The sequence below is a fragment of the Oncorhynchus tshawytscha genome, linkage group LG28 (genome assembly GCF_018296145.1).
Source record: "Oncorhynchus tshawytscha isolate Ot180627B linkage group LG28, Otsh_v2.0, whole genome shotgun sequence".
NCBI classification, from domain to species: domain Eukaryota; kingdom Metazoa; phylum Chordata; class Actinopteri; order Salmoniformes; family Salmonidae; genus Oncorhynchus; species Oncorhynchus tshawytscha.
Window position 1 is genome coordinate 17,103,760 of NC_056456.1, and position 23,391 is coordinate 17,127,150.

General features: G+C 46.0%; 1 protein-coding gene across 1 annotated transcript in view; it reads right to left on the bottom strand.

Moving 5' to 3' along the window:
* Positions 1–23,391, bottom strand: part of LOC112226838 (PH domain leucine-rich repeat protein phosphatase 1) — a 78,175-nt gene that overhangs the window by 3,318 nt on the left and 51,466 nt on the right. Inside the window, exons 3-16 of the mRNA XM_024391438.2 lie at positions 22,726–22,851; positions 18,971–19,119; positions 13,406–13,552; positions 12,145–12,372; positions 9,096–9,298; positions 8,692–8,752; positions 8,465–8,560; positions 4,696–4,851; positions 4,184–4,384; positions 3,895–4,057; positions 3,683–3,813; positions 3,432–3,545; positions 2,901–3,095; positions 2,562–2,790 (exon numbers count right to left, since the gene is read on the bottom strand). Coding sequence (XP_024247206.1) covers positions 2,562–2,790; positions 2,901–3,095; positions 3,432–3,545; positions 3,683–3,813; positions 3,895–4,057; positions 4,184–4,384; positions 4,696–4,851; positions 8,465–8,560; positions 8,692–8,752; positions 9,096–9,298; positions 12,145–12,372; positions 13,406–13,552; positions 18,971–19,119; positions 22,726–22,851 — 2,199 coding nt within the window. The remainder of the gene's footprint in view (positions 1–2,561; positions 2,791–2,900; positions 3,096–3,431; positions 3,546–3,682; positions 3,814–3,894; positions 4,058–4,183; positions 4,385–4,695; positions 4,852–8,464; positions 8,561–8,691; positions 8,753–9,095; positions 9,299–12,144; positions 12,373–13,405; positions 13,553–18,970; positions 19,120–22,725; positions 22,852–23,391) is intronic.

Consider the following 23,391-nt stretch of genomic DNA (forward strand, 5'->3'; position numbering starts at 1 on the left):
TAAAATAAATACATCATTGAGTTAATAAAGCTGCATACAAACATGGTCTCTTTTTTTGCTTTCTTGAGTAAGGAGCTCCGCAGGTGTTTCAGCCTAGCTCAGTTCTTTCTGGGGTGGTGGGGTAGCCAGCAGAAAATACAGAGTGTAGGGGTTGGTAATGTTCTCTAGTTGTGCCGTGATTGGCTCAATGATCTATCACTCATGGGGACACAAACATCTACTGGTAGAGCTTGAAAATTCATGTCCCTTGGGTGCTGCCATAGACTTACACTAGAAGTGCCCATCCAAGAAGGCTCAAGGTCATTGGCCACAGATGAGATGATGTCAAATCACGTTATATCTACAGTTGCTTTGATTGGACAGATCATGTCAACAACAAGCAGTCATCATAAATCAAGTCGACAATGTACTGGCAAATCCTTTTCAGTCCTTCAAAAATTATAGATAAAACGTATCAGTGCTCATCGGCCATTGGACATAAACATTACACAACAAGTTGGAAATTGCAAATTGAACAATGAGTGCTGAGGCATGACAGCAGCCTCGGGTTCGATCCCAGGCTGTGTCACAGCCGGCCGTGACTGGGAGACCCATTGGACGGCAGATGGCGCACAATTGGCCGAATGTCGTCCGGGTTAGGGAAGGGTTTGGCCGGATGGGATTTCCTTGTCTCATTGTGCTCTAGCGACTCCTTGTGGGGAGCCGGGTGCCTGCAAGCTGACTTTGGTTGTCAGTTCGACGGTGTTTCCTCTGACACATTGGTGCTGCTGGCTTCCGGGTTAAGCTAGCAGTGTGTCAAGAAGCAGTGCGGCTTGGCTCTCGACCTTTGCAGAGTCCGTAGTGGCGTTGCAGTGATGAGACAAGATCGTAACCTCTAGCCCATGGTGTTGAACGTAAATGTTTACACTTTTAAACTGTTTTACCTCCTTTTTCTCCACAGTTTTGTGGTATCCAATTGTTAAAGGTTGAATACATTGGCCATGCTGTCAATCCAGCAGGACTTCTGCTGCATTCAAAACAACTGGAAACTAGGAACTGGGAATTCTCAGACTTCAGTGAGTTCAAGAAAATAATTTTGAACGGTCAGCCAACTTGGAATTCCAAGTCGGGAACTGTAGCCAAGTCGGGAACTGTAGCCAAGAAAGTAATGTGTATGTTGTGTAGTAAGCTGTTAGTAGCCCATGTGCCTCACCCTAATAATTTGGTCACTTTCCACCCTCATAACTTAGCCTACTGTTCTGACTTGGTGGTGCACCTGTAGCCTATAGCCTGTTTTAGAGAAATGTAATCATTGAATATTGTAAGCGCTTTCATTGTCTGCTTGATGCTGAATTAACTGTTTCGGTGCTAGACAAGGCTCCGCTGATAGCCAGGTGTAGCGGTGGTAAGGGTTCACTCCATGGTGCTGAAAAGAAAGCTCTGCTGTTGGGACAGCTTTATGTAGGCCATAACAGTTTGTGGGCACCGTTATAGTGCAATGAATGTCTTGTTTAGTGTATTTTGTTGTGTAGTGGCTTTGCTGACATGCATCAAAAAAATAAATATTTTTTAGTTTGCCCCACCAAGATTTACATCACCACTGGGTAGGAAAGATGTTCCAAGTTATGATATCTAGCAGGAAAAGAATGGCTATACAAACCAGAAGTCTTGGTTCAATATTTGCAATGCGTAAATCAGTCATCATGCAATGGATGAAATCAGGCATCTGGTCCTTGAAAAGGTAAGCGAGCCGATTTAGAAGTTCTACCGCTCAAATATAATTACTCCGTGATTTTCATTTCTCATTCGTTTTTAATGAACGCTTTTATTTCTTTCCCGACATTTCGGTTAAAGAACCATGTGTGCTTATTGTGGGCAACACAACATCTCAAATGGCTAGACTGAGGAGCGACCACCTGGACAGACTTCATCAGCATGCTCCGGGGGACTATCGGTGCATGCGGTGTATTTAGTCAGGCAATGCCCACATCATTCTGAGATATTTTAGAATGTAAAAATAATATGAATGGCAATGGGAAAGCCTATTAAAGGGAAGGCCTATTAAAGGGAAGGCCTATTAAAGGGAAGGCCTATTAAGAATGTAGAATGGTAATGGTTCGTTTTTTCTATAGTCTATTACAACAATTAAATATACAATGCGGGTCCTTGAAAATGATAATTAAGTGCTTGAAAAAGTCACGTCTGTATGAACCATGTGTAGTGTAGGTTTCCTGCCCAGCTCAAATGAAATATAAAATCACTTGCTAATTGAAATGATGTACGCATCATTCGCTTTACATCATTCACTTTCGCTTTTCAGATCTTGACCCGGGCCAGTATTTCTTTCATTCGGGCAAGGAGCTTTCTGTTGCTACTGGCCTGGTGTGAAAATGTACCTGGATGTGGAGCCCTGCATAACCTTGGGGGGTTATAGAATTTAAAGTGGAATGGAATTGATGTGCATCACAAGCTATAATATCAGTTACTATTTCATTTAAATTAACAGCCTCTTACACACCCCCACACAACACGCATAATACACTCAACCTCTCCTCTCCCTCCACACACCCCTCCCTGTGTACCTCAGTGATGATGGCGTTGTGTTGTCTGATGCGTCGGTACTCTTCCTCCAGGCCTACGCTATGCAACAGGGAGAGGGGCAGTGGTTTGCCGTCGCGACACAGGATGGCCTGGCACTTGCCTACGTTGGCAGCGGTGAGGGTGAAGCAGCCGCCTGGGTCGGTGGGGTCGTGTCTGATGTGGCACAGGGCTGCCGAGCCACCCAGCTTCTGCCCTGCCGTACCCAGTTTCCTGTGGCACAGACAGAGAGAAAAGGAGACGGTTGACTATCTGATACTGTCTAAACGTGAAGGTGTATGACTCTCTCTCTCCCTCTCTCTCTGTGTGTGTTCCACACATACCTCTGCATGACGAGGAAGGTGTTGGTCATATGTTCTTCTTCACTCTTGGTCTTGTGTAGCTCTTCGGCCAGCACGTCGTTCATCGTACACTGCAGCAGGTAGGGCACTTCCACGTTCCTGTCTCCATCAAACACTCCATACAGGGCCTCACGACTCCCACAGAAACTGTTCACCGACAGGGCGGCCACACACAGCCTGGAAACACACACACACACACACACAGACACGCACAAAAAAAAAAAACAGACACGCAAAATGTTAATGATAAACTCTGAACCTCCTCGAGGGCATAACACATACTGTAGCTCCCACGGCACTGCATCTCTCTCTTACACACGGACAGATGGACGTGTGCATACACCCACCCAGACTATCTCTACTGCCCACCCCCCCATTGACCTCACTGACTGAGGTATTCGTCTCAGTCACCATGGTAACTTTGCTAGTGTTTTGAAAGCTCTCCCATGGTGGTCCATTTGATTCACACATGATGTGGCTGTGTCCTGTAGTGTAGCGTAGCGCGTTACTCACTTGTTCTTGACGCCCGAGGCCTCTGTGTAACCATGACTCCACACAGCCGGCCCACCCGACGCCTCATTGGCTGAGAAGGTCGGGGGCGGGTCGATGCGGAAACAGCGAATGTTACTGCAACGAAGAGGAGAGAAGGAAACTTAGCGAAACGATCACAGTGCAGGAATACAGATACACAGACAAACGAATAAAGAATTCAATTTGATTCCATCTTTAAAATCACAACTTGTCCACACTAATAGACGACTCACTTGAGATGTTCCAGGGTGTTGTGGTCCAGGTTGAGACGAGGGTTGCCTGTCAGGTCCAGCTCCTGGAGTTTAGGAGGCAGGTTCTCAGGCAGGCTGATCTCACTCAGCTCATTACAGCTCAGATCTACACACTGAGGAGAGACAGGAGAGGGTTAACGCACACACACACACACACACACACACACACACAAATGCATATGCGACACACTTACCTTCATCTCCATAAGCTGCATGACCTCGGGGAAGACCTCTATGGTGTTGGAGTGGGCGATGAGTGTGTGCATGCGTCTGAGGTTCATGATGGTGGTGGGCACCGTCTTCAGCCTGTTCCCACTCAGGTCCAGCTCCTCCAGCTCCTCCAGCTTGGCCATTTTACTACAGTGAAGGAAAAGGGAGAGTCAGTGAGCTTGTGTGTATCAGAGACAGTGAACTGTATTGTGAGGTAGACAAAGAAGCAGTTATTTGGTACGTGTGTGTGTGATGTAGCCTACATCCACTCACCTGGCAGGGAAGGTGTGCAGGTAGTTGTAGGCCATGTGTAGTACTCTGAGGTGTGTGTGTCCCGTCAGCAAGGGAACACACTTATCAGTCAGACGGTTGTTGGTGAGGTACAGTTCCTGTAGGACACTGCTGCTCTCCTCTGATAGGCTGGAGGGAGGCAGGTGCTCCAGCTTATTGGCTGAGGCATTCAGGCACCGTAAACTGAAACAGGAAGTGAGCTCGAATGTCAGTCTTTCAACCATTAGACGTACTTTAGCAGGGATAGAAATAACTTGTATTAACAGGTGTAATAACTTAGATTAACTAGTAAATAACTGGGGCAATAACTAAAGGACACCTCTTGTCATCATGCTGTTATATTGATACAAACAACACAGATTGTACTTTCTCAACACTACAGGCATATCATTCATTTACTTTTATTCACACCGAGTTTCATTCACTACCATGTAATCATACTCATTGTATGTTTACCACCCTATATGTAATATATGTTCATAATGTTGTGTTACCTGTCAGATTTGAGGAAGAGGTTGCAGGGCAGCTCTGCCAGCTGGTTGTGTTGTACGTCCAACACCTCCAGTAGTGGGCGCTCTACTCTCTCAGGCAGCTTCTGCAGGTGGTTGTGTCCTGCACTCAACTTCCTCAGACTGCTGCTACACAGCAACCTGCCAGTAGGGGGGAGTGGAGAGACGTCAGCGTCAAACCAGTAACAACATCACAGTCACAGTGGGTGGGACATGGGCTGCATCTCAATGGTCAGAGTAAGACAGGGAGAGAAACAGGGGCTGCATCTCAATTGTCTCAAGTGGCTTCCTCGCCCCTTCGCCCTCTCTCCAACTGTACTGACAAAGAAGTTAAGAGCGGGACAGGTGAAAGAAAAGGCCTTCATATTACCTTCACTTAGTCTGTGTGTTCAGATCAGTGAAGACAAAGGCGTGGAGACAAGGAAAGTATGCTTGTAAAAGATGCACCGATAAATCTTCAGAAAGAAGGCACGTACGTTGAGGGAATTGGCGATAAACCGACATGTGGCTTGTGCTTAACGCAGATAAAAGACCTTCTGTGCTTACGAAGACACACAGACACACTGTCACAGTGCAGCTGGTCTACTGGGGCGGTGTGTGCATGCGTTTCCGTGCGCGTGATGTGCGTCTAAACTGGGTCGTAACAGAAGGCCTGGGATGTGGGTGGGGAAAGGATGAAGACATGAAAACAGAACATATCAGCACCTCTAGTGGAGCCTGCAGCTAAGATTCGTCACTCTGACACTTCCTGAGTAAAATATAGATCTGCAGAGGGAGATAGGGGATAGAGCGAGAAAGAGAGGGCGAGAGAGCGAGATGGAGCGAGAGAGAGATGGCATGAGAAAGAGAAAGAAAGAGTGGGGCAAGAACAAGAAAGAGAGAGAATAATACACTGAGAAAGACAGAAGGAAGGTAGGAAGGAAGGAGCATCTGAAGTGAACTAGAGGGGGATATAAAAAGAGAAAGGATGGGATGGTGATGAAAGGTTATCTGGTTGATTCATGATAATCTGATTGATTCATGATGATCTGACTGATTCATGATGATCTGACTGATTCATGATGATCTGGTTGATTCATGATGATCTGACTGATTCATGACGATCTGGTTGATTCACAATGATCTGGTTGATTCATGACGCTTAGTTGGGGACAGAAGTCTGTCCATGAGCAGGGCACACAGGCATAAGATGAAGTGTCCAGAGGGACTAAATGAGACTACTGGCTGAGTCTCAACAGTCCAAACTAGCTTCCTTTTTTCCCCCGTTCCTTGTGTCCTTCCCTCCATGATCACTGATCTGGCAGGACATGAGAGCTGGAATACACATGGTGAAAACCCGTCCAGTCTTTCGACTTATCAGTGGTTACGAAGGAAAGGAGTATTGAGAACGAGCTATTTGGAGAATACAGAGCGGGATTGTACAGTATCCTGTTGGACATCCTTCTAACAGATACCCCTCGCAGACACACATGGACTGGGATATTCTGTAATGATGTCAGTGATCAATAGCTTGTGTTAGAAATACAAAAAATGACCAAACCCCGTTTTATATTTTTTAAAGACATTTTAGACCGTTTGATGAGCAGGCGTTCTTACATGATCTGTGCCATAATAATGACAGAGTACGTCTGATTCCCCATGCTGACACTGCCTGGGACTATTTCTATGTGAAATTTGTGTCCATTTGTGATAAGCCCCTGTGAAGAAATTCAGAACCAGTGGAAGGGACAATTTCCTGGTTTCCTGATAACTTGGCGGAATGAATATAACGATGTGGGCTGAGAGTCGGGGCAGCAAGTACAGGGAGTGAATATTTCATGCATAAACGGAACATAACACAAAACAAGAAACACTAACAGCACACAGACAAGAAACGGAAACATTAGAGAGTGACATAAACAGGGCAGGTAATCAAGGAGGCGATGGAGTCCAGGTGATTGTCATTAGGCGCTGACATAAACAGGGCAGGTAATCAAGGAGGCGATGGAGTCCAGGTGATTGTCATTAGGCGCTGACATAAACAGGGCAGGTAATCAAGGAAGCTGATGGAGTCCAGGTGATTGTCATTAGGCGCTGACATAAACAGGGCAGGTAATCAAGGAGGCGATGGAGTCCAGGTGATTGTCATTAGGTGCTGACATAAACAGGGCAGGTAATCAAGGAGGCGATGGAGTCCAGGTGATTGTCATTAGGCGCTGACATAAACAGGGCAGGTAATCAAGGAGGCGATGGAGTCCAGGTGATTGTCATTAGGCGCTGACATAAACAGGGCAGGTAATCAAGGAGGCGATGGAGTCCAGGTGATTGTCATTAGGCGCTGACATAAACAGGGCAGGTAATCAAGGAGGCGATGGAGTCCAGGTGATTGTCATTAGGCGCTGACGACCGTGGAGATGGGGACAGGTGTGCGCAACAATCAGCAGCCTGGTGACTAGAGGCCGGAGAGGGAGCGAGCACACGTGACAATTCATTAGAAAGAGAAATGTCTCTTAGGCTCAGGCTAGGCATATAAATGCTACTGTTGACTGGGCCTTCTTCAGAGCGCTAAGAAACAAATGCACAGGATTGATCAGGAAGTCCAAATCAGATTACTATTTAAATGCAGTCCAAGAGAACCTAAACAACCCTACCAAGTTCTGGAAGCTAATCAGATCAGTGTCAGGTTGTAATGTCTCCTCTGGCCTTCCTGACCATTTAATGATGGATTCTAATGAAGTGAAGGATAAAGCCCATATTGTAGGAGTTTTTAACAAGCACTTCATATCTGCTGGTTCAGTTGTTGATAATGGTGGGGCCCAGGGCTCTAATGTCAGCTCTGTTACAGTCAACTATGATATAGGCCCTCATGTGAACCATTTTAACTTTGAGCCTGTGTCTTATACTGAGGTCTATAAAGCCCTAAAGGCAATAGACACTAAAAAGTCTGCAGGTCCAGACAACCTGGATCCCCTACCTCTAAAAGATAGCAGCTGGTATTATTACTGAACCTGTGGCTCACATTTTCAACTTGAGTCTCTTGACCAATTCAATACCCAGCATTTGGAAATCAGCTTACGTCCTCCCACTGCTAAAGGGTGGAGATCCCTCAGATGCTAATAACTATGGTCCTATCCCCAAACTCACTATCCTGGCCAAAGTCTATGAATCCCCGAGTGAACTCACAGAACTCAACGTCTTAATTGAAAAGAACATACTGAGAGGGGTCGAGTCTGGCTTTAGATCGGGGCACAGCACCACAACTGCAGCTATGGCAGAGCCTTCTCGTTTTGTGCAACAGAGGCATGGGAATAGTCTACAACTCATGCTTCATCTAGATATGTTAGTGCCACTGAATGAATTAACATTTTGATGGGAGACTCTGTTACAGAGGAGTGGGAATGGATCATGTTGTTGTATGTTTTCTTTCTGTGATGTATGCGTGGTCACTGTCTTCTTGGACAGGTCTCCTTTGAAAAAGAGACTCTGGGTCTCAATGGGCTTTTCCTGGTTGAAAAAACTATTGAGCCATTGGGAGAGAGACTGATCGTAGCTAGAGATAGATAGGCAGGGAGACCGTAGATAAAGAGAGAGAGAGACCATAGATAAAGACTGTAGATCGAGACCGTAGATAGAGAGAGAGAGACCATAGATAGAGATGACAGAGAGAGAGACTGTTGTTAGATAGAGAAAGAGATTTACATTTGGCAATGCTTCCCATGCCAATAAAGCCCTTTGAATTGAAGCAAGAGAGAGCGAGAGAGCAAGAAAAACTGACCGTGCTGGGAGCTCAGTAACGAGGTTGTGGCTAATGTCCAGAACTTCTAGTTTCTTAATCTCACACAGCCACTCTGGGACGGCCTCCATACGATTCCTACAGAGAGAGAGAGGGGGGGAGAGGAGAGGTCAGGTTTGAAGAGGCTTTGTGAGTATGCTACGTTTTAGAGAGTGTCCGCACAGTATTTTCTGCAATGTTGAGTGTTGAAGGGAAGTTGTCGGCCTCACCTGGAGATGTCCATGTAGGTGAGTGTGGAGGGCACTGGGCTGACCTCCAGCTCCCGTAGTTCTATAGAAGGGAACACAGAGAGCCGTTTGCGATATCACAACAACAAAGACGTCACTTCTAACAGTGAATGCTGGTTTTTGTCTCCCTGCACGTGCAATAGAACAGCAGTTCTATATCTTTACAACGGCGCTGGATGCTCACTTCCTCAAAACAAAAAGGATGAACCCATTCACCCTGGGGGGGCCGGTGGCATTTGTTTCACCTATCGCCAATCTCAGCCTTAACCATTAGTGTGGAGAACGCAAAACTGACCCAGGGTCAGCATCTAGGGGCAACGTCACCCTCCTACGTCTTTACGAGCACAGCAGGCATCGATGGACTCTAACTGGGGACGCAGACCCACCGTTGTTCTGTGCGTAGACGGCTTTGAGCACGGAGCCCTTGACCTTGAGGGTGGCGATGTGGTTCCTCTCACAGTGGAGGACCTCCAGGCGTGGGAACAGGGAGGCATCCAGCTCCTCCAGCCCGTTGTCACGCACATCCAGCTGGGTCACGTGCCTCAGCAGGTCTGGCTCGTCTGGAACCACCACCCGGATCTTATTCAGCCTGATGGGGCAGAGGGCAGAGGTTAGAGGTCATGCATAATTGGACAGTAGGCAGTATGGGCCGTAGCCTAATTAACCATCAGATCAAGATCAATGTCTGTATGGATTGATTTTTGTTGTTGTTGGAGTTGTCAACAAAAGGGAATTTGAAATCAAATGTGATTTTACTTGAAACTAACACATTGATTCAATATCTACAATCCTCCTAAGTGCAAGAGGCAACACAACAGTCCCTGGTTCGAATCACATCCGGCCGTGATTGGGAGTCCCATAGGGCGGCGCACAATTGGCCAAGCGTCATCCATGTTTGGCCCGGTGTAGGCCGTCATTGTAAATAAGATTTAGCTCTTAACTGACTTGCCTAGTTAAATAAAGGTTGAAGAAATAAAACATGAAATAAGAGATGGTCTTGATATCTCATATGTGTGACCGAATAAATGTACTGAGGTCTCCTCACTTGAAATCTGACCTCAACGGTACCGGCCCCCTCTCTGTGTGTGCACCATCGGGGTTACTCATTAACAGCTTTACGTGCTAAATGACCTGACACTCAACATATTTCTGTAAAAGACTGGAAAAAGCCGCACCGACCGACAAAAAGAACAGACCACACCGTATTCATCTCTAGCTACAATCACGTGTGATCTTTGGTCCTGGGCTTGACAATATGACACAGAGACACTTCAGTGATTGTCCCATCGTCGTGACAGGAGTGATGTATTAACTTGACAAATAACGCTAAGTCACTCAAAGCCTGCTCTTTCCCAAGCAGGGAGGACATCGGTCTAGTAATGATTACGTGACTTTCCATGCTGATTCTCTGTTTATTCTGGTTCTGTTCCATGCTGATTCTGTTTAGCCTGGTTCTGTTCCATGCTGACTGTCTGTTTAGCCTGGTTCTGTTGCATGCTGATTCTCTGTTTAGCCTGGTTCTGTTCCATGCTGATTCTTTGTTTAGCCCGGTTCTGTTCCATGCTGATTCTCTGTTTAGCATGGTTCTGTTCCATGCTGACTGTCCGTTTAGCCTGGTTCTGTTCCATGCCGATTCTCTGTTTAGCCTGGTTCTGTTCCATGCTGATTCTCTGCTTAGCCTGGTTCTGTTCCATGCTGATTCTCTGCTTAGCCTGGTTCTGTTCCATGCTGATTCTCTGCTTAGCCTGGTTCTGTTCCATGCTGACTGTCTGTTTAGCCTGGTTCTGTTCCATGCTGATTTTCTGTTTAGCCTGGTTCTGTTCCATGCTGATTCTCTGTTTAGCCTGGTTCTGTTCCACGCTGACTGTCTGTTTAGCCTGGTTCTGTTCCATGCTGATTCTCTGTTTAGCCTGGTTCTGTTCTATGCTGACTGTCTGTTTAGCCTGGTTCTGTTCCATGCTGATTCTCTGTTTAGCCTGGTTCTGTTCCATGCTGATTCTCTGTTTAGCCTGGTTCTGTTCCATGCTGATTCTCTGTTTAGCCTGGTTCTGTTCCATGCTGACTGTCTGTTTAGCCTGGTTCTGTTCCATGCTGACTGTCTGTTTAGCCTGGTTCTGTTCCATGCTGATTTTCTGTTTAGCCTGGTTCTGTTCCATGCTGATTCTCTGTTTAGCCTGGTTCTGTTCCATGCTGATTCTCTGTTTAGCCTGATTCTGTTCCATGCTGATTCTCTGTTTAGCCTGGTTCTGTTCCACGCTGACTGTCTGTTTAGCCTGGTTCTGTTCCATGCCGATTCTCTGTTTAGCCTGGTTCTGTTCCATGCTGATTCTCTGTTTAGCCTGGTTCTGTTCCATGCTGATTCTCTGTTTAGCCTGGTTCTGTTCCACGCCGACTGTCTGTTTAGCCTGGTTCTGGTCCATGCCGATTCTCTGTTTAGCCTGGTTCTGTTCCATGCTGATTCTCTGTTTAGCCTGGTTCTGTTCCATGCTGATTCTCTGTTTAGCCTGGTTCTGTTCCATGCTGATTCTCTGTTTAGCCTGGTTCCATCTGATTCTCTGTTTAGCCTGGTTCCATCTGCCTTTCTGTTTAGCCTGATTCTGTTCCCTGCCGACATTCTGTTTAGCCTGATTCTGTTCCCTGCCGACATTCTGTTTAGCCTGATTCTGTTCCCTGCCGACATTCTGTTTAGCCTGATTCTGTTCCCTGCCGACATTCTGTTTAGCCTGGTTCTGTTAAATGCCAACTTTCTGTTGATGCCTGGTTCTGTTAAATACCAACTTTCTGTTTAGCCTGGTTCTGTTCCCTGCCGACATTCTGTTTAGCCTGGTTCTGTTAAATGCCAACTTTCTGTTGATGCCTGGTTCTGTTAAATACCAACTTTCTGTTTAGCCTGGTTCTGTTCCCTGCCGACATTCTGTTTAGCCTGATTCTGTTCCTTGCTGACTTTCTGTTTAGCCTGATTCTGTTCCTTGCTGACTTTCTGTTTAGCCTGGTTCTGTTGCATACAAGTTAGTGTAGTTTCCTTTCACGGTTTGAGTTTTGCAATCGAGAGACAAATCCAGTCAAACGTGTCCGGCCGGCAACAATGTGTCTACACATGTACTGAATGTTTCCCGCCAGGTGTCTAGACGTGATTACGACTAGGTGTAGGCTGTGTTCAGATCATAAGAATGGACAAAACACGCATGGCGTTCATTTGGTGAGTTGCATGCATCTGCCATTACTGTACAAGCAATGGGGGGGAAAACGGCCTGGGTGCAAAGCTTGACGTCTGCTTGTAATGAGGATACTCTGACTGGATTACAAAATGTTTCTGAATCACGAGCTGTAGATAGGATCTGAATCGAGCTTGTCTGCCCGTTTCTCTGTCTGTCTGTCTGTCCGTCCGTCCGTCCATCTAGCTATCTGTCTATCTATATCTGTCTGTCTGCATACCGTAGGTCGACGTGCTTGACTCGGAGCAGTCTGAAGCTCTGCAGCACCAGCGTGTCCAGGCTGTTGCCGGCCATACACAGCCTCTCCATGGACGCTAGACGCTCTAACACCTGGGGCACGTGGGTAAACTGGTTGAAGGACAGGCCCAGGTAGCTCAGTCTCTGGAGTGAACCCAGCTCACTGGGTAACTCACTCAGACAGTTACCGTCTAGGAGAAATGTCTGCAGGCTGAAGAAAGAGAGAGAGAGAGAGAGAGAGAGAGAGAGAGGGAGAGAAAGAGAGAGAGCGAGAGAGAGGGTGAGCATGATGTGAGAAGACAGCATTTTAACTTTGTGTGAAAAAACACACTGACATTTCTCTGTTATTTTAAGAATCCCTGTCTAATGCGTGGTGATCAAGTACAATCAAAAGAGCTACATTACAAACAGCCGAGTCCCTTTTTCAACGAAGTCATTCTCCACATTCTGATACTAAGGTCTTTCCGTCTACAACCAGGAGGTGGCAGTAGTAGCAATGAGGCTCGGTGAGCATACTGAGGACTTCACAGGCTGCATTCCAGATCCTTCCATTAGACGAGAGGAGAGGTGCTCAGCTACTGCCGCTGCGAGGAAGCAGACATCACCTCATCACAGCTTCTCTCTCCCGTCCTAAAGTATCACCCCACGTGAACTACTATCAGTTTTCCTATCGGCTCAGTCTGCATTCACTTCAGGCTACCATCGTATCGTCAGACAATCATCTGAAATGTTAAACATAGAACCTATCCAATGGTCTCCTGTGCCTGGAGAAGGTGGATAGAACCTAACACTAACCACTGATGCTTCATGTTGAAGGTTAGGGTCGCGGGTGAGGTCACCTGATGCTAGGACTGTGGTTAAGAGCGACCTTCGACCTCTCTGTCCCTCTCTATACGCCCATTGACCCCTCGCATGCATCCCAAATGGCACCCTATTTCCTATGACGTGCACTACTTTTGACCAGAGCCTCTGGGGGGGGGGGTAGTAGTACACGATACAGGGAATAGAGCCCTACAGTGGTGGTGTCATAATACCCATAAAACCTAGCGGTCTTAGGGGATTTTAGAAACCCTTCAAATAAGGGCTGTGTTTCGTGTAGGCTTACCCCTTATCGGAAAAATGAATCGTGGAAAAACGATTGGAACCATATCCCTGTTTTGACCGCTAGGTTTTATGGGTGTTATCACTCATACTGTGGACCTCGATAGGGTGCCATTGACCCCTAGACACTTCCTGGTTCTTACTTGGTCATGGATCCCACAGCTTGGCCCACGTTGGTCAGATAGTTACAGCTGAGGTTGACCTCGGTGAGGGTGGGGATGTCACAGATGGCCACGGGGAACTGACCCAGCTGGTTATTAGACAGGTTGAGGCTACGCAGACGAGAGAACCTGGCAGAGAGGGAGAAGAGGGAGAAGAGAGAGAGAGGTTGTGAGCAGTATATTTAAGCAATAAGGCCCGAGGAGATGTGGTATATGGTCAATATACCATACCAATATACCAGCCACCGTGGTATGTTGGTAAACCCCTGAGAAGCCTTATTGCTATTATAAACTGGCTACCAAAGTAATTAGAGCAGCAAAAATACAAGTTTTGTCATACCCATGGTATACGGTCTGATATACCATGGGGCTTTCAGCCAATCAGCATTCAGGGCTCGAACCAGCCAGTTTATAATATGTATTATATAGTTTGTTGGTTCAAGAGTAGTGTGCTGCTGTGCCCAGGTAACCACACTGTTAGAAGAGTAACTGCACTCTGTTAGAATGCTCCCAAAGTTTAAAACAAGCGTCAAAAGACTATGGGACATTCTCTGACCTTTTCCGTTCCTCTGTCATACGGTGGTAACATGTTAAATATCACACATCTGTGATATTGTGGAGTTAGCAAAGTCAGTGGTCTGACTCAACAGTCGAAATGAAAATACAAATACATTGTCATGTAGAGGAAACAGGCAGAGTGTGTGTTGTCAGTAGCAACACCAGAGGCTCGTGGCATTTGGCTTCGTGTCCTATGGTTCAGCAGTGACCTTCAGTCAAGTCACCCTTACAGGGGAAAGGGGACAGGAGAGAGAGGGGATGGCACACGGCCCCACCACTCCTGGGCCGATTGCCATGTTAGCCTCAAAGCTGATAACCTCACAAACAAGTCTGCTGCCTTTTAGTCTGGCAATGCTTTGAATCGATCACACGTACACACACACGCGCGCGCGCGCGCGCAGACACACACACGCACAGCCAGTTTAGCCCCTTCATCATGTGTTATTAGAAAAAGGGAAGCTAGATGACAGGGCTATTAATTTGCAAGGCCATTTAATTCCAGCTCAGGTAGGGAGGGAGGCGCGCTCCTGTAGGAGCTGAACCAGACAAGGAGGCCAGGACAACCCTGTGCTCCTGTAGATCACCTGCTCAAATCTGCTGACTAACACCACACATACACCCCCTCCCTCTCTGCTCCCCTCTGTCTTCCTCTCCCGCTCTCCATCTCGGCTGCATCTCTCTATCTACCCCCCAGATTAGCCAGATTAGCTCTAGAGAGTGATGTGCCAATCAAAGCCCCTCCTCTATGGGCAATCAGGTGTGTAGGATACCTAGCCCCTCCTCTAATCCCATAATGCAATGCTCTGTTACAAAGGTCATCACACAGGGAGGGGCTGGATCTGGTTTCGTGCATATGTTTAAACCTTTGACCCTGTGTATTTTCATATTTACAATGCTGACTAAAAGTTATGAAGGACGAGAGAGAGAGAGAGAGAGAGAGAGAGAGAGAGAGAGAGAGAGAGAGAGAGAGAGAGAGAGAGAAAGAAAAAGTAAGAGGGAGGTAGGGAGGGGGAGAAAGAGAGGAAGGACACCACTTGGAAAAATACTAAATAGTCAGATGCCGTGATGTGAAGGACACCCAGTGTTTATAGGGAAACAAAACGGGAGACCAACCAGGTTCCCATCCAACCTTTTGATGCGAGTAAAGTACATGTCGGATATGAAATGTCACAGCAGGCCTGATGGAAACGTTTGCCTGTAGACTTTCAAAATGTCGGCAAAACAAAATACGCTAGACAAGGTGGGATCTTTTTGTGTCGGTAAAATTAATTATGCGAGGAATGGTGGTGGAAACGCCTTTTTTGGGGAAATACTAATATCATTGCAATCATATTGAAGTAAACGTAAGAGTCACGCAATGATATGTGGTGTGGTCCTCCCACTACGACGCGGGAAAGCAATGCCGTTTATTAGGCTACCAATTCTATAAATTGCGAAAGTACAGGGTGAAGAGCTTGATGCTCCTTTCAATAAACATCAAGGGTCTAATTCTGGTGACATGATGATCGATACTTGGCTGACATTTGACAAATAAAACTCATCTTCCTATTTTGTCCATAATAATCTCATCAGGTAGGCTATACCCACACTGTATCTGCCAGCTGTTGGCTAGAGGTAGGTGCCAAGACCAGAGGGGCACATGTTATTTGATTTATTTCACCTTTATTTAACCAGGTAAGCTAGATGAGAACAAGTTCTCATTTACAACCCGAGACCTGGCCAAGATAAAGCAAAGCAGTGCGACACAGACAACAACACAGAGTTAGACATGGAAAGTCTATATACAGTGTGTGCAAATGGAGTAAGGAGGTAAGGCAATTAATAGGCCATAGTAGCGAAGTAATTACAATTTAGCAAATTAACACTGGAGTGATAGATGAGCAGATGATGATGTGCAAGTAGAAATACTGGTGTGCAAAAATGCAGAAAAGTAAATAAAAACAATATGGGGATGAGGTAGGTAGATTGGACGGGCTATTTACAGATGGGCTATGTACAGCTGCAGCGATCGGTTAGCTGCTCAGATAGCTGACATTGACTATATAAACGCAAAATTTTTTGTTACAGTCAATCAATCAAATGTATTTTCAGCAGATGTTACAAAGTGCTTCTACAGAAACCCAGCCTAAAACCCCAAGCAATGCAGATGTAGAAGCACGGGGGCTAGGAAAAACTCCCTGGAAAGGAAGGAACCTAGAGAGGAAGCAGGCTCTGAGGGGTGGCCAGTCCTCTTCTGGCTGGGCCGGTGGAGATTATAAGAGTACATGGCCATTAAGGCCATATCGTTCTTCAAGATGTTCAAACGTTCATAGATGACCGGCAGGGTCAAATAATAATCACAGTGGTTGTAGAGGGTGCAACAGGTCAGCCCCTCACAAATATATGTGTAGAGTTGAAAATGCGATGGAAACCCATTGAACTTGTAGTTTTTATTCAATACATGGGAATTTCACTGCAAAAGTTATTTTGATGTCCACTACGTCCTCATGCACAGCCTTTAATCAACAACAAGTCACTTTGGTGGAAACATCTCTGGTGGGAAAATGCGCATATTGTTTTGATGCAGATTTTTAGAATATTTGCATGAAAATCTGTCGCCAATTGGATGGAAACCTAGCTCCTCACACACACACTCTCTCTCTCAGGAAAAATGTGTGTCTGAACACACACACAAACCTGAGCCAATAGACATTGTGACATGCTCACAGACACAGTGAGAGCTGAGGAGTCTAGACTAGGCCATGTTGTCGCTCTCTCTTCCCCTCTCTCTCTCTTCCCCTCTCCTCTCTTCCCCTCTCCCTCTCTTCCCCTCTCCCTCTCTTCCCTCTCCCTCTCTTCCCCCTCTCCCTCTCTTCCCCTCTCCCTCTCTTCCCTCTCTTCCCCTCTCCCTCTCTTCCCCTCTCTCTCTGTCTTCCCCTCTCTCTCTCTCTCTTCCCCTCTCTCTCTCTTCCCCTGTCTCTTTCCCCCCTCTCTCTCACTGTCTTCCCCACTCTCTCTCTCTTCCCCCCCTCTCTCTCTCTCTCTCTCTTCACCTGTCTCTTTCCCCCTCTCTCTCGCTCTCTTCACCTGTCTCTTTCCCCCTCTCTCTCTCTCTCTCTCTTCACCTGTCTCTTTCCCCCTCTCTCTCTCTTCACCTGTCTCTTTCCCCTCTCTCTCTCTTCACCTGTCTCTTTCCCCCTCTCTCTCTCTCTCTTCACCTGTCTCTTTCCCCCTCTCTCTCTCTCTTCACCTGTCTCTTCCCCCACTCTCTCTCTCTCTTCACCTGTCTCTTCCCCCCCTCTCTCTCTCTCTCTCTCTCTCTCACTTTCTCTTCACCGGTCTCTTTCCCCCTCTCTTCCCCTGTCTCTTTCCCCCTCTCTCTCTCGCTCTCTTGACCTGTCTCTCCCCCCTCTCTCTCTCTCTCTTCCCCTCTCTCTCGCTTCCCCTCTCGCTCTCTCTCTCTCTTCCCTGTCTCTTTCCCCCCCCTCTATCTCTCTCTTCCCCTGTCTCTTTCCCCCTCTCTCTCGCTCTCTTGACCTGTCTCTCCCCCCTCTCTCTCTCACTCACTCACTCACTCTCTCTCTCTCTTCCCCTGTCTCTTCCCATCTCTCTCTTCCCCTGTCTCTTTCCCCCTCTCTCTCTCTCTCTTCACCTGTCTCTTCCCCCTCTCTCTCTCTCTCACTTTCTCTTTCTCTCTCTCTCTCACTTTCTCTTTCCCCCTCTCTTCACCTGTCTCTTTCCCCCTCTCTCTCTCTTGACCTGTCTCCCCCCTCTCTCACTCTCTCTTTCCCCCTCTCTCTCTCTCTCTTCCCTCTCTCTCTCTCTCTCGCTCAGCCAATGACACTTTGAATACGAGTGACCCTACTAATGTAGGTCATACTCATTAGTACATTGTGTGAGTCTGATGCCCAGCAGGGATGCTCTGTAGCAATTAAACCCTCCATATCACATCATATCCTTTTATCTCCAAACTAGCAGCTTCTCATCGGTCATGTCCGTCTTTTGAATTCAGATTATCCCCTGCATTAGCCAGGATATAGAATATGAAAAGGCCAAAGCCTCGTATAATGTTGACGGGTCCTGGCACATATTCAGACAGGATCAGACGGGCACATGCACACACTGCTCTAATCTGCAGTGATCAAGATTCTGTATGCCCTAATTCTGCCTTCAACCAGCCTCTCTGTCACACACACAACCCAATATTCGCTCTCACGCACACATACAATCCCCCGCTCTAGCCCTCGCTCTCTATCATCGTAGACTACAAGAACACAAATATACATACACACTTGCACGTGCAGTTAAATGACAAATCATCTTCTGAATTTCTAAGACAGGCTGTGACAGGCATGCGCGCTCACACACACACACACACACACACACACACACACACACACACACAGTGTACAGTACATCTTGGCTATGTGCTTTAATCTGGGGCCAGATGGTGCCCACTGAGCAGTACTGAGAGGGAGAGTGAGGGAGCCAGGCCATATTAAAAGCCTCCCTGCAGAGGCAGACAGGTCTGGGCTACCCTACTAGACTCCATCCACTCCGACTGTCCAGGTCAACTCAACTAGGCCCTGTCCTGGTCCTGCCCAACTCAGTCTGTTTGACCATCCCAGCTCAGGCCAGCCTTACCCTGCCCATCTCTGCTAGGCCTGGTCCTAAACAGCTCAAGTCTGCCCAACCAAAGGCCACTGACACTGCCTTGCCCACTAACTGACACTACCCCATTCATGCATCTTAAGCCCAGCACTATTCTGCCAAGTCCACTCCAATCTAGGTCAGCTCAGTCTAGTCTAGTCCAGTCCAGCCCTACCCTAATTGTGACCCAGTCCAACTCTTTACTAAGCCAACCAAGCCAAACCATGCCATGCTCAGATCTGTCCAGGCAGAGCAACTTAACCAGGTCAAGCCCACCCCACCCTACCCCTTCTTGAGACCCAACCCATCCCATATCATTCCAGCCTTGTGTGTCCAATTCCCCTGGATCGTACCACCTACCTCTGTAGCTGGTGTAGACGGTGGTCTGTGGGGAGGAAGTTGTGTTTGAGGTTGAGATGGGTGAGGTCCTGGCTGTAGAAGAGGTTGGGAGGCAGCTGCTCCAGACTGCAGCAGGACAGGTCCACAGAGTTGATCCTCTGGGACACCATCTGACCAACCGGGGGAGGGAAGAGAAAGGGGAAACCTGGTGTCAAACATAATTATCCCGACTCCGCTGGGATGTGTGTGTGACTGGGGGGCGGATTGTGGATTTGTGGGAGGATTGTGTGTGTGTGACCTAGGGTGGTTATTAACAGGTCATTGATAGGTCAGGCGTCTAAAGATTAGAAAGGCAGGAAGTCAACCGTGAGTGAGACAGGACAAGACATAACAGGTCATCTCATGTTATCTACCGTATATCTACCGTATATCTACTGTACATCTAACGTACGTACATCTACTGTACATCTACTGTATATCTCCCGTATATCTACTGCATATCTCCCGTATATCTCCCATATATCTACTGTATATCTCCCGTATATTTCCTGTATATCTACTGTATTTCTCCCGTATATTTCCTGTATTTCTCCCGTATATCTACTGTATATTTACTGTAAATTTCCATATATCTACTGTATAGCTACGATATATCTACTGTATATCTACTGTATATCTACTGTATATCTCACGTATATCTACTGTATATCTACCATATATCTCCTGTATATCTCCCATATATCTGCTGTATATCTCCCATATATCTACTGTATATCTCCCGTATATCTACTGTATAGCTCCTGTATATCTACCGTATATCTCCCGTATATCTACTGTATATCTACCATATATCTACTGTATAGCTCCCGTATATCTCCCATATATCTACTGTATATCTCCCATATATCTACTGTATATCTCCCATATATCTACTGTATATCTCCCATATATCTGCTGTATATCTCCCATATATCTGCTGTATATCTCCCGTATATCTACTGTATATCTACCATATATCTACTGTATAGCTCCCGTATATCTCCCATATATCTACTGTATATCTCCCATATATCTACTGTATATCTCCCATATATCTACTGTATATCTCCCATATATCTACTGTATATCTACTGTATTTCTCCCGTATACCTACTGTATATTTACTGTATATCTCCAGTATATCTACTGTATAGCTACGATATATCTACTGTATATTTACTGTATATCTACTGTATTTCTCCCGTATATCTACTGTATATCTCCTGTATATCTGCTGTATATCTCCAGTATATCTACTGTTTAGCTTCCATATATCTACTGTATATTTACTGTTATCTGTCATAGCATGACTGAGCACTTAGTCCAGTTCCACTATACTCTCCTTACCACTATACTCTCCTTATTACTATACACGCCTTACTATACTCTCCTTACTACTATATTCTCCTTACTATACTCTACTTTCCTTACTACTATACTCTCCTTACTACTGTACTCTCCTTACCACTATACTCTCCTTACCACTATACTCCCCTTACTACTGTACTCTCCTTACTACTGTACTCTCCTTACTACTGTACTCTCCTTACTACTGTACTCTCCTTACTACTGTACTCTCCTTACTACTATACGCTCTACTGTACTCTCCAGTTACACTATACTTTCCTTACTATACTCTCCTTACTGTACTCTCCTTACTACTATATTCTCCTTACTATACTCTACTTTCCTTACTACTATACTCTCCTTACTACTGTACTCTCCTTACTACTATACTCTCCTTACCACTATACTCCCCTTACTACTGTACTCTCCTTACTACTGTACTCTCCTTACTACTGTACTCTCCTTACCACTATACTCCCCTTACTACTGTACTCTCCTTACTACTATAATCTCCTTACCACTATACTCTCTACTGTACTCTCCAGTTACACTATACTCTCCTTACTATACTCTCCTTACTGTACTCTCCTTACTACTGTACTCTCCAGTTACACTATACTTTCCTTACTATACTCTCCTTACTGTACTCTCCTTACTACTATATTCTCCTTACTACTGTACTCTCCTTACTACTATAATCTCCTTACCACTATACTCTCTACTGTACTCTCCAGTTACACTATACTCTCCTTACTATACTCTCCTTACTGTACTCTCCTTACTACTGTACTCTCCAGTTACACTATACTTTCCTTACTATACTCTCCTTACTGTACTCTCCTTACTACTATATTCTCCTTACTATACTCTACTTTCCTTACTACTATACTCTCCTTACTACTGTACTCTCCTTACTACTGTACTCCCCTTACTACTGTACTCTCCTTACTACTGTACTCTCCTTACTACTGTACTCTCCTTACCACTATACTCCCCTTACTACTGTACTCTCCTTACCACTATAATCTCCTTACCACTATACTCTCTACTGTACTCTCCAGTTACACTATACTCTCCTTACTATACTCTCCTTACTGTACTCTCCTTACTACTGTACTCTCCAGTTACACTATACTCTCCTTACTATACTCTCCTTACTGTACTCTCCTTACTACTGTACTCTCCTTACTACTGTACTCTCCTTACCACTGTACTCTCCTTACCACTGTACTCTCCTTACCACTGTACTCCCCTTACCACTATACTCCCCTTACCACTATACTCCCCTTACTACTATACTCCCCTTACTACTGTACTCTCCTTACCACTATACTCTCTACTGTACTCTCCAGTTACACTATACTCTCCTTACTGTACTCTCCTTACTACTGTACTCTCCAGTTACACTATACTCTCCTTACTGTACTCTCCTTACTACTGTACTCTCCAGTTGCACTATACGCTCCTTACTATACTCTCCTTACTATACTCTCCTTACTGTACTCTCCAGTTCCACTATACTCTCCTTACTATAATCTACTTACTACTATACTCTCCTTACTATACTCTCCGGTTCCACTATGCTATCCATACTATACTCTCCTTACTACTATACTCTCCTTACCACTATACTCTCTACTGGACTCTCCAGTTCCACTATACTCTCCGTATTATACCCTCTACGAAAGAGTTTCCCAACTCTAGTCCTCAAGTACCCCTAACAGCACACCTTGTAGCCCCGGACAAACACACGTGATTCAACTCATTGAGGGCTTGATGATTAGTCGACAAGTTGAATCAGGTGTGTCTGTCCGGGGATCCTCAATAAAAATGTGTGGTGATGGGGACAATCGAGCACTGGAGATAGGGAAACACTGCTCTACTTTACTCTCCTTACTGCTATATTCTCCTTATTATACTCTCTACTTTACTCTCCTTACTGCTATATTCTCCTTATTATACTCTCTACTTTACTCTCCTTACTGCTATATTCTCCTTATTATACTCTCTACTTTACTCTCCTTACTGCTATATTCTCCTTATTATACTCTCTACTATACTCTCCAGTTCCACTATAATCTCCTTTACAATACTTCCCTTACTGAACACGGTTAACTAGCTACTCTCCAGTCCTTGACTACTGCTCATGCCACTCCTCCTCACAGTCCTACAGTAGGGTCTATTCTGAGTGTTCCCCTGGGCTTCCAAGACACGCTCGTCCCTGATAATATTTATAAAATTGGTTTCCTGGCTTTGGCCTACTTCAGTTAGGATGAGAGAGAGGAGAGTGAGTGAGTGAGTGAGCGTTTGTGTGTGTGAGTGAGTGAGTGAGTGAGTGCTACTGTTTCACCCCCAACTGTACTCCACTGCACACACACACACTGATGTACCTTGGCTGCGTGTCGGTGCCAGCGCAGGTGTTCTGTGAAGCTGTCAAAGCTGACGTAGTAGGTCTGGCTCTGGGGCCCTGCTGAGCTGAACGCCAGGCAGTGGCTATGCTTCTTCACCTCCTCCACCTACACACACACACACACACACACACACGTTAGGCCAAGACAAACTCACATCTTCCGTTCACACCTCCAGGGTAAGTCACACATTCAAGATAACCATTGTCGGAAAACAAATCGCCAGTTAGACACGACAACGACAACACACACGCCTTCGGAGTCAGACAAGCAAGATAAACAAACCTGTAGGGCTATTGACTGAACAAATGTCGATTGCATACAGAAAACACACATACCTATAGGAAAGAAAAAAAACAACCCATCCAGGGACTTTTTCAGTACACGACACAGTCCCTGTGTTCCATGTTACAGGCCATGGTCCATTTAGTGACGTCATCAGCACGAGCTGAACGGTTCAGATGTTCATATTAAAAGAGCCTCCGGCTGCAATTTCCGGTCATACAGTTATGACCGCACCCTGCGGAGATGTATGGGAATCTAGAGATCTAGAGGTCGTGTCTTGACATGACATGAGATTAGAGCTGTGGTTGCGGTGGGATATGGGGAGTCACCGTCCTTTATATGCCTAGATGTAGTATGTGGCAG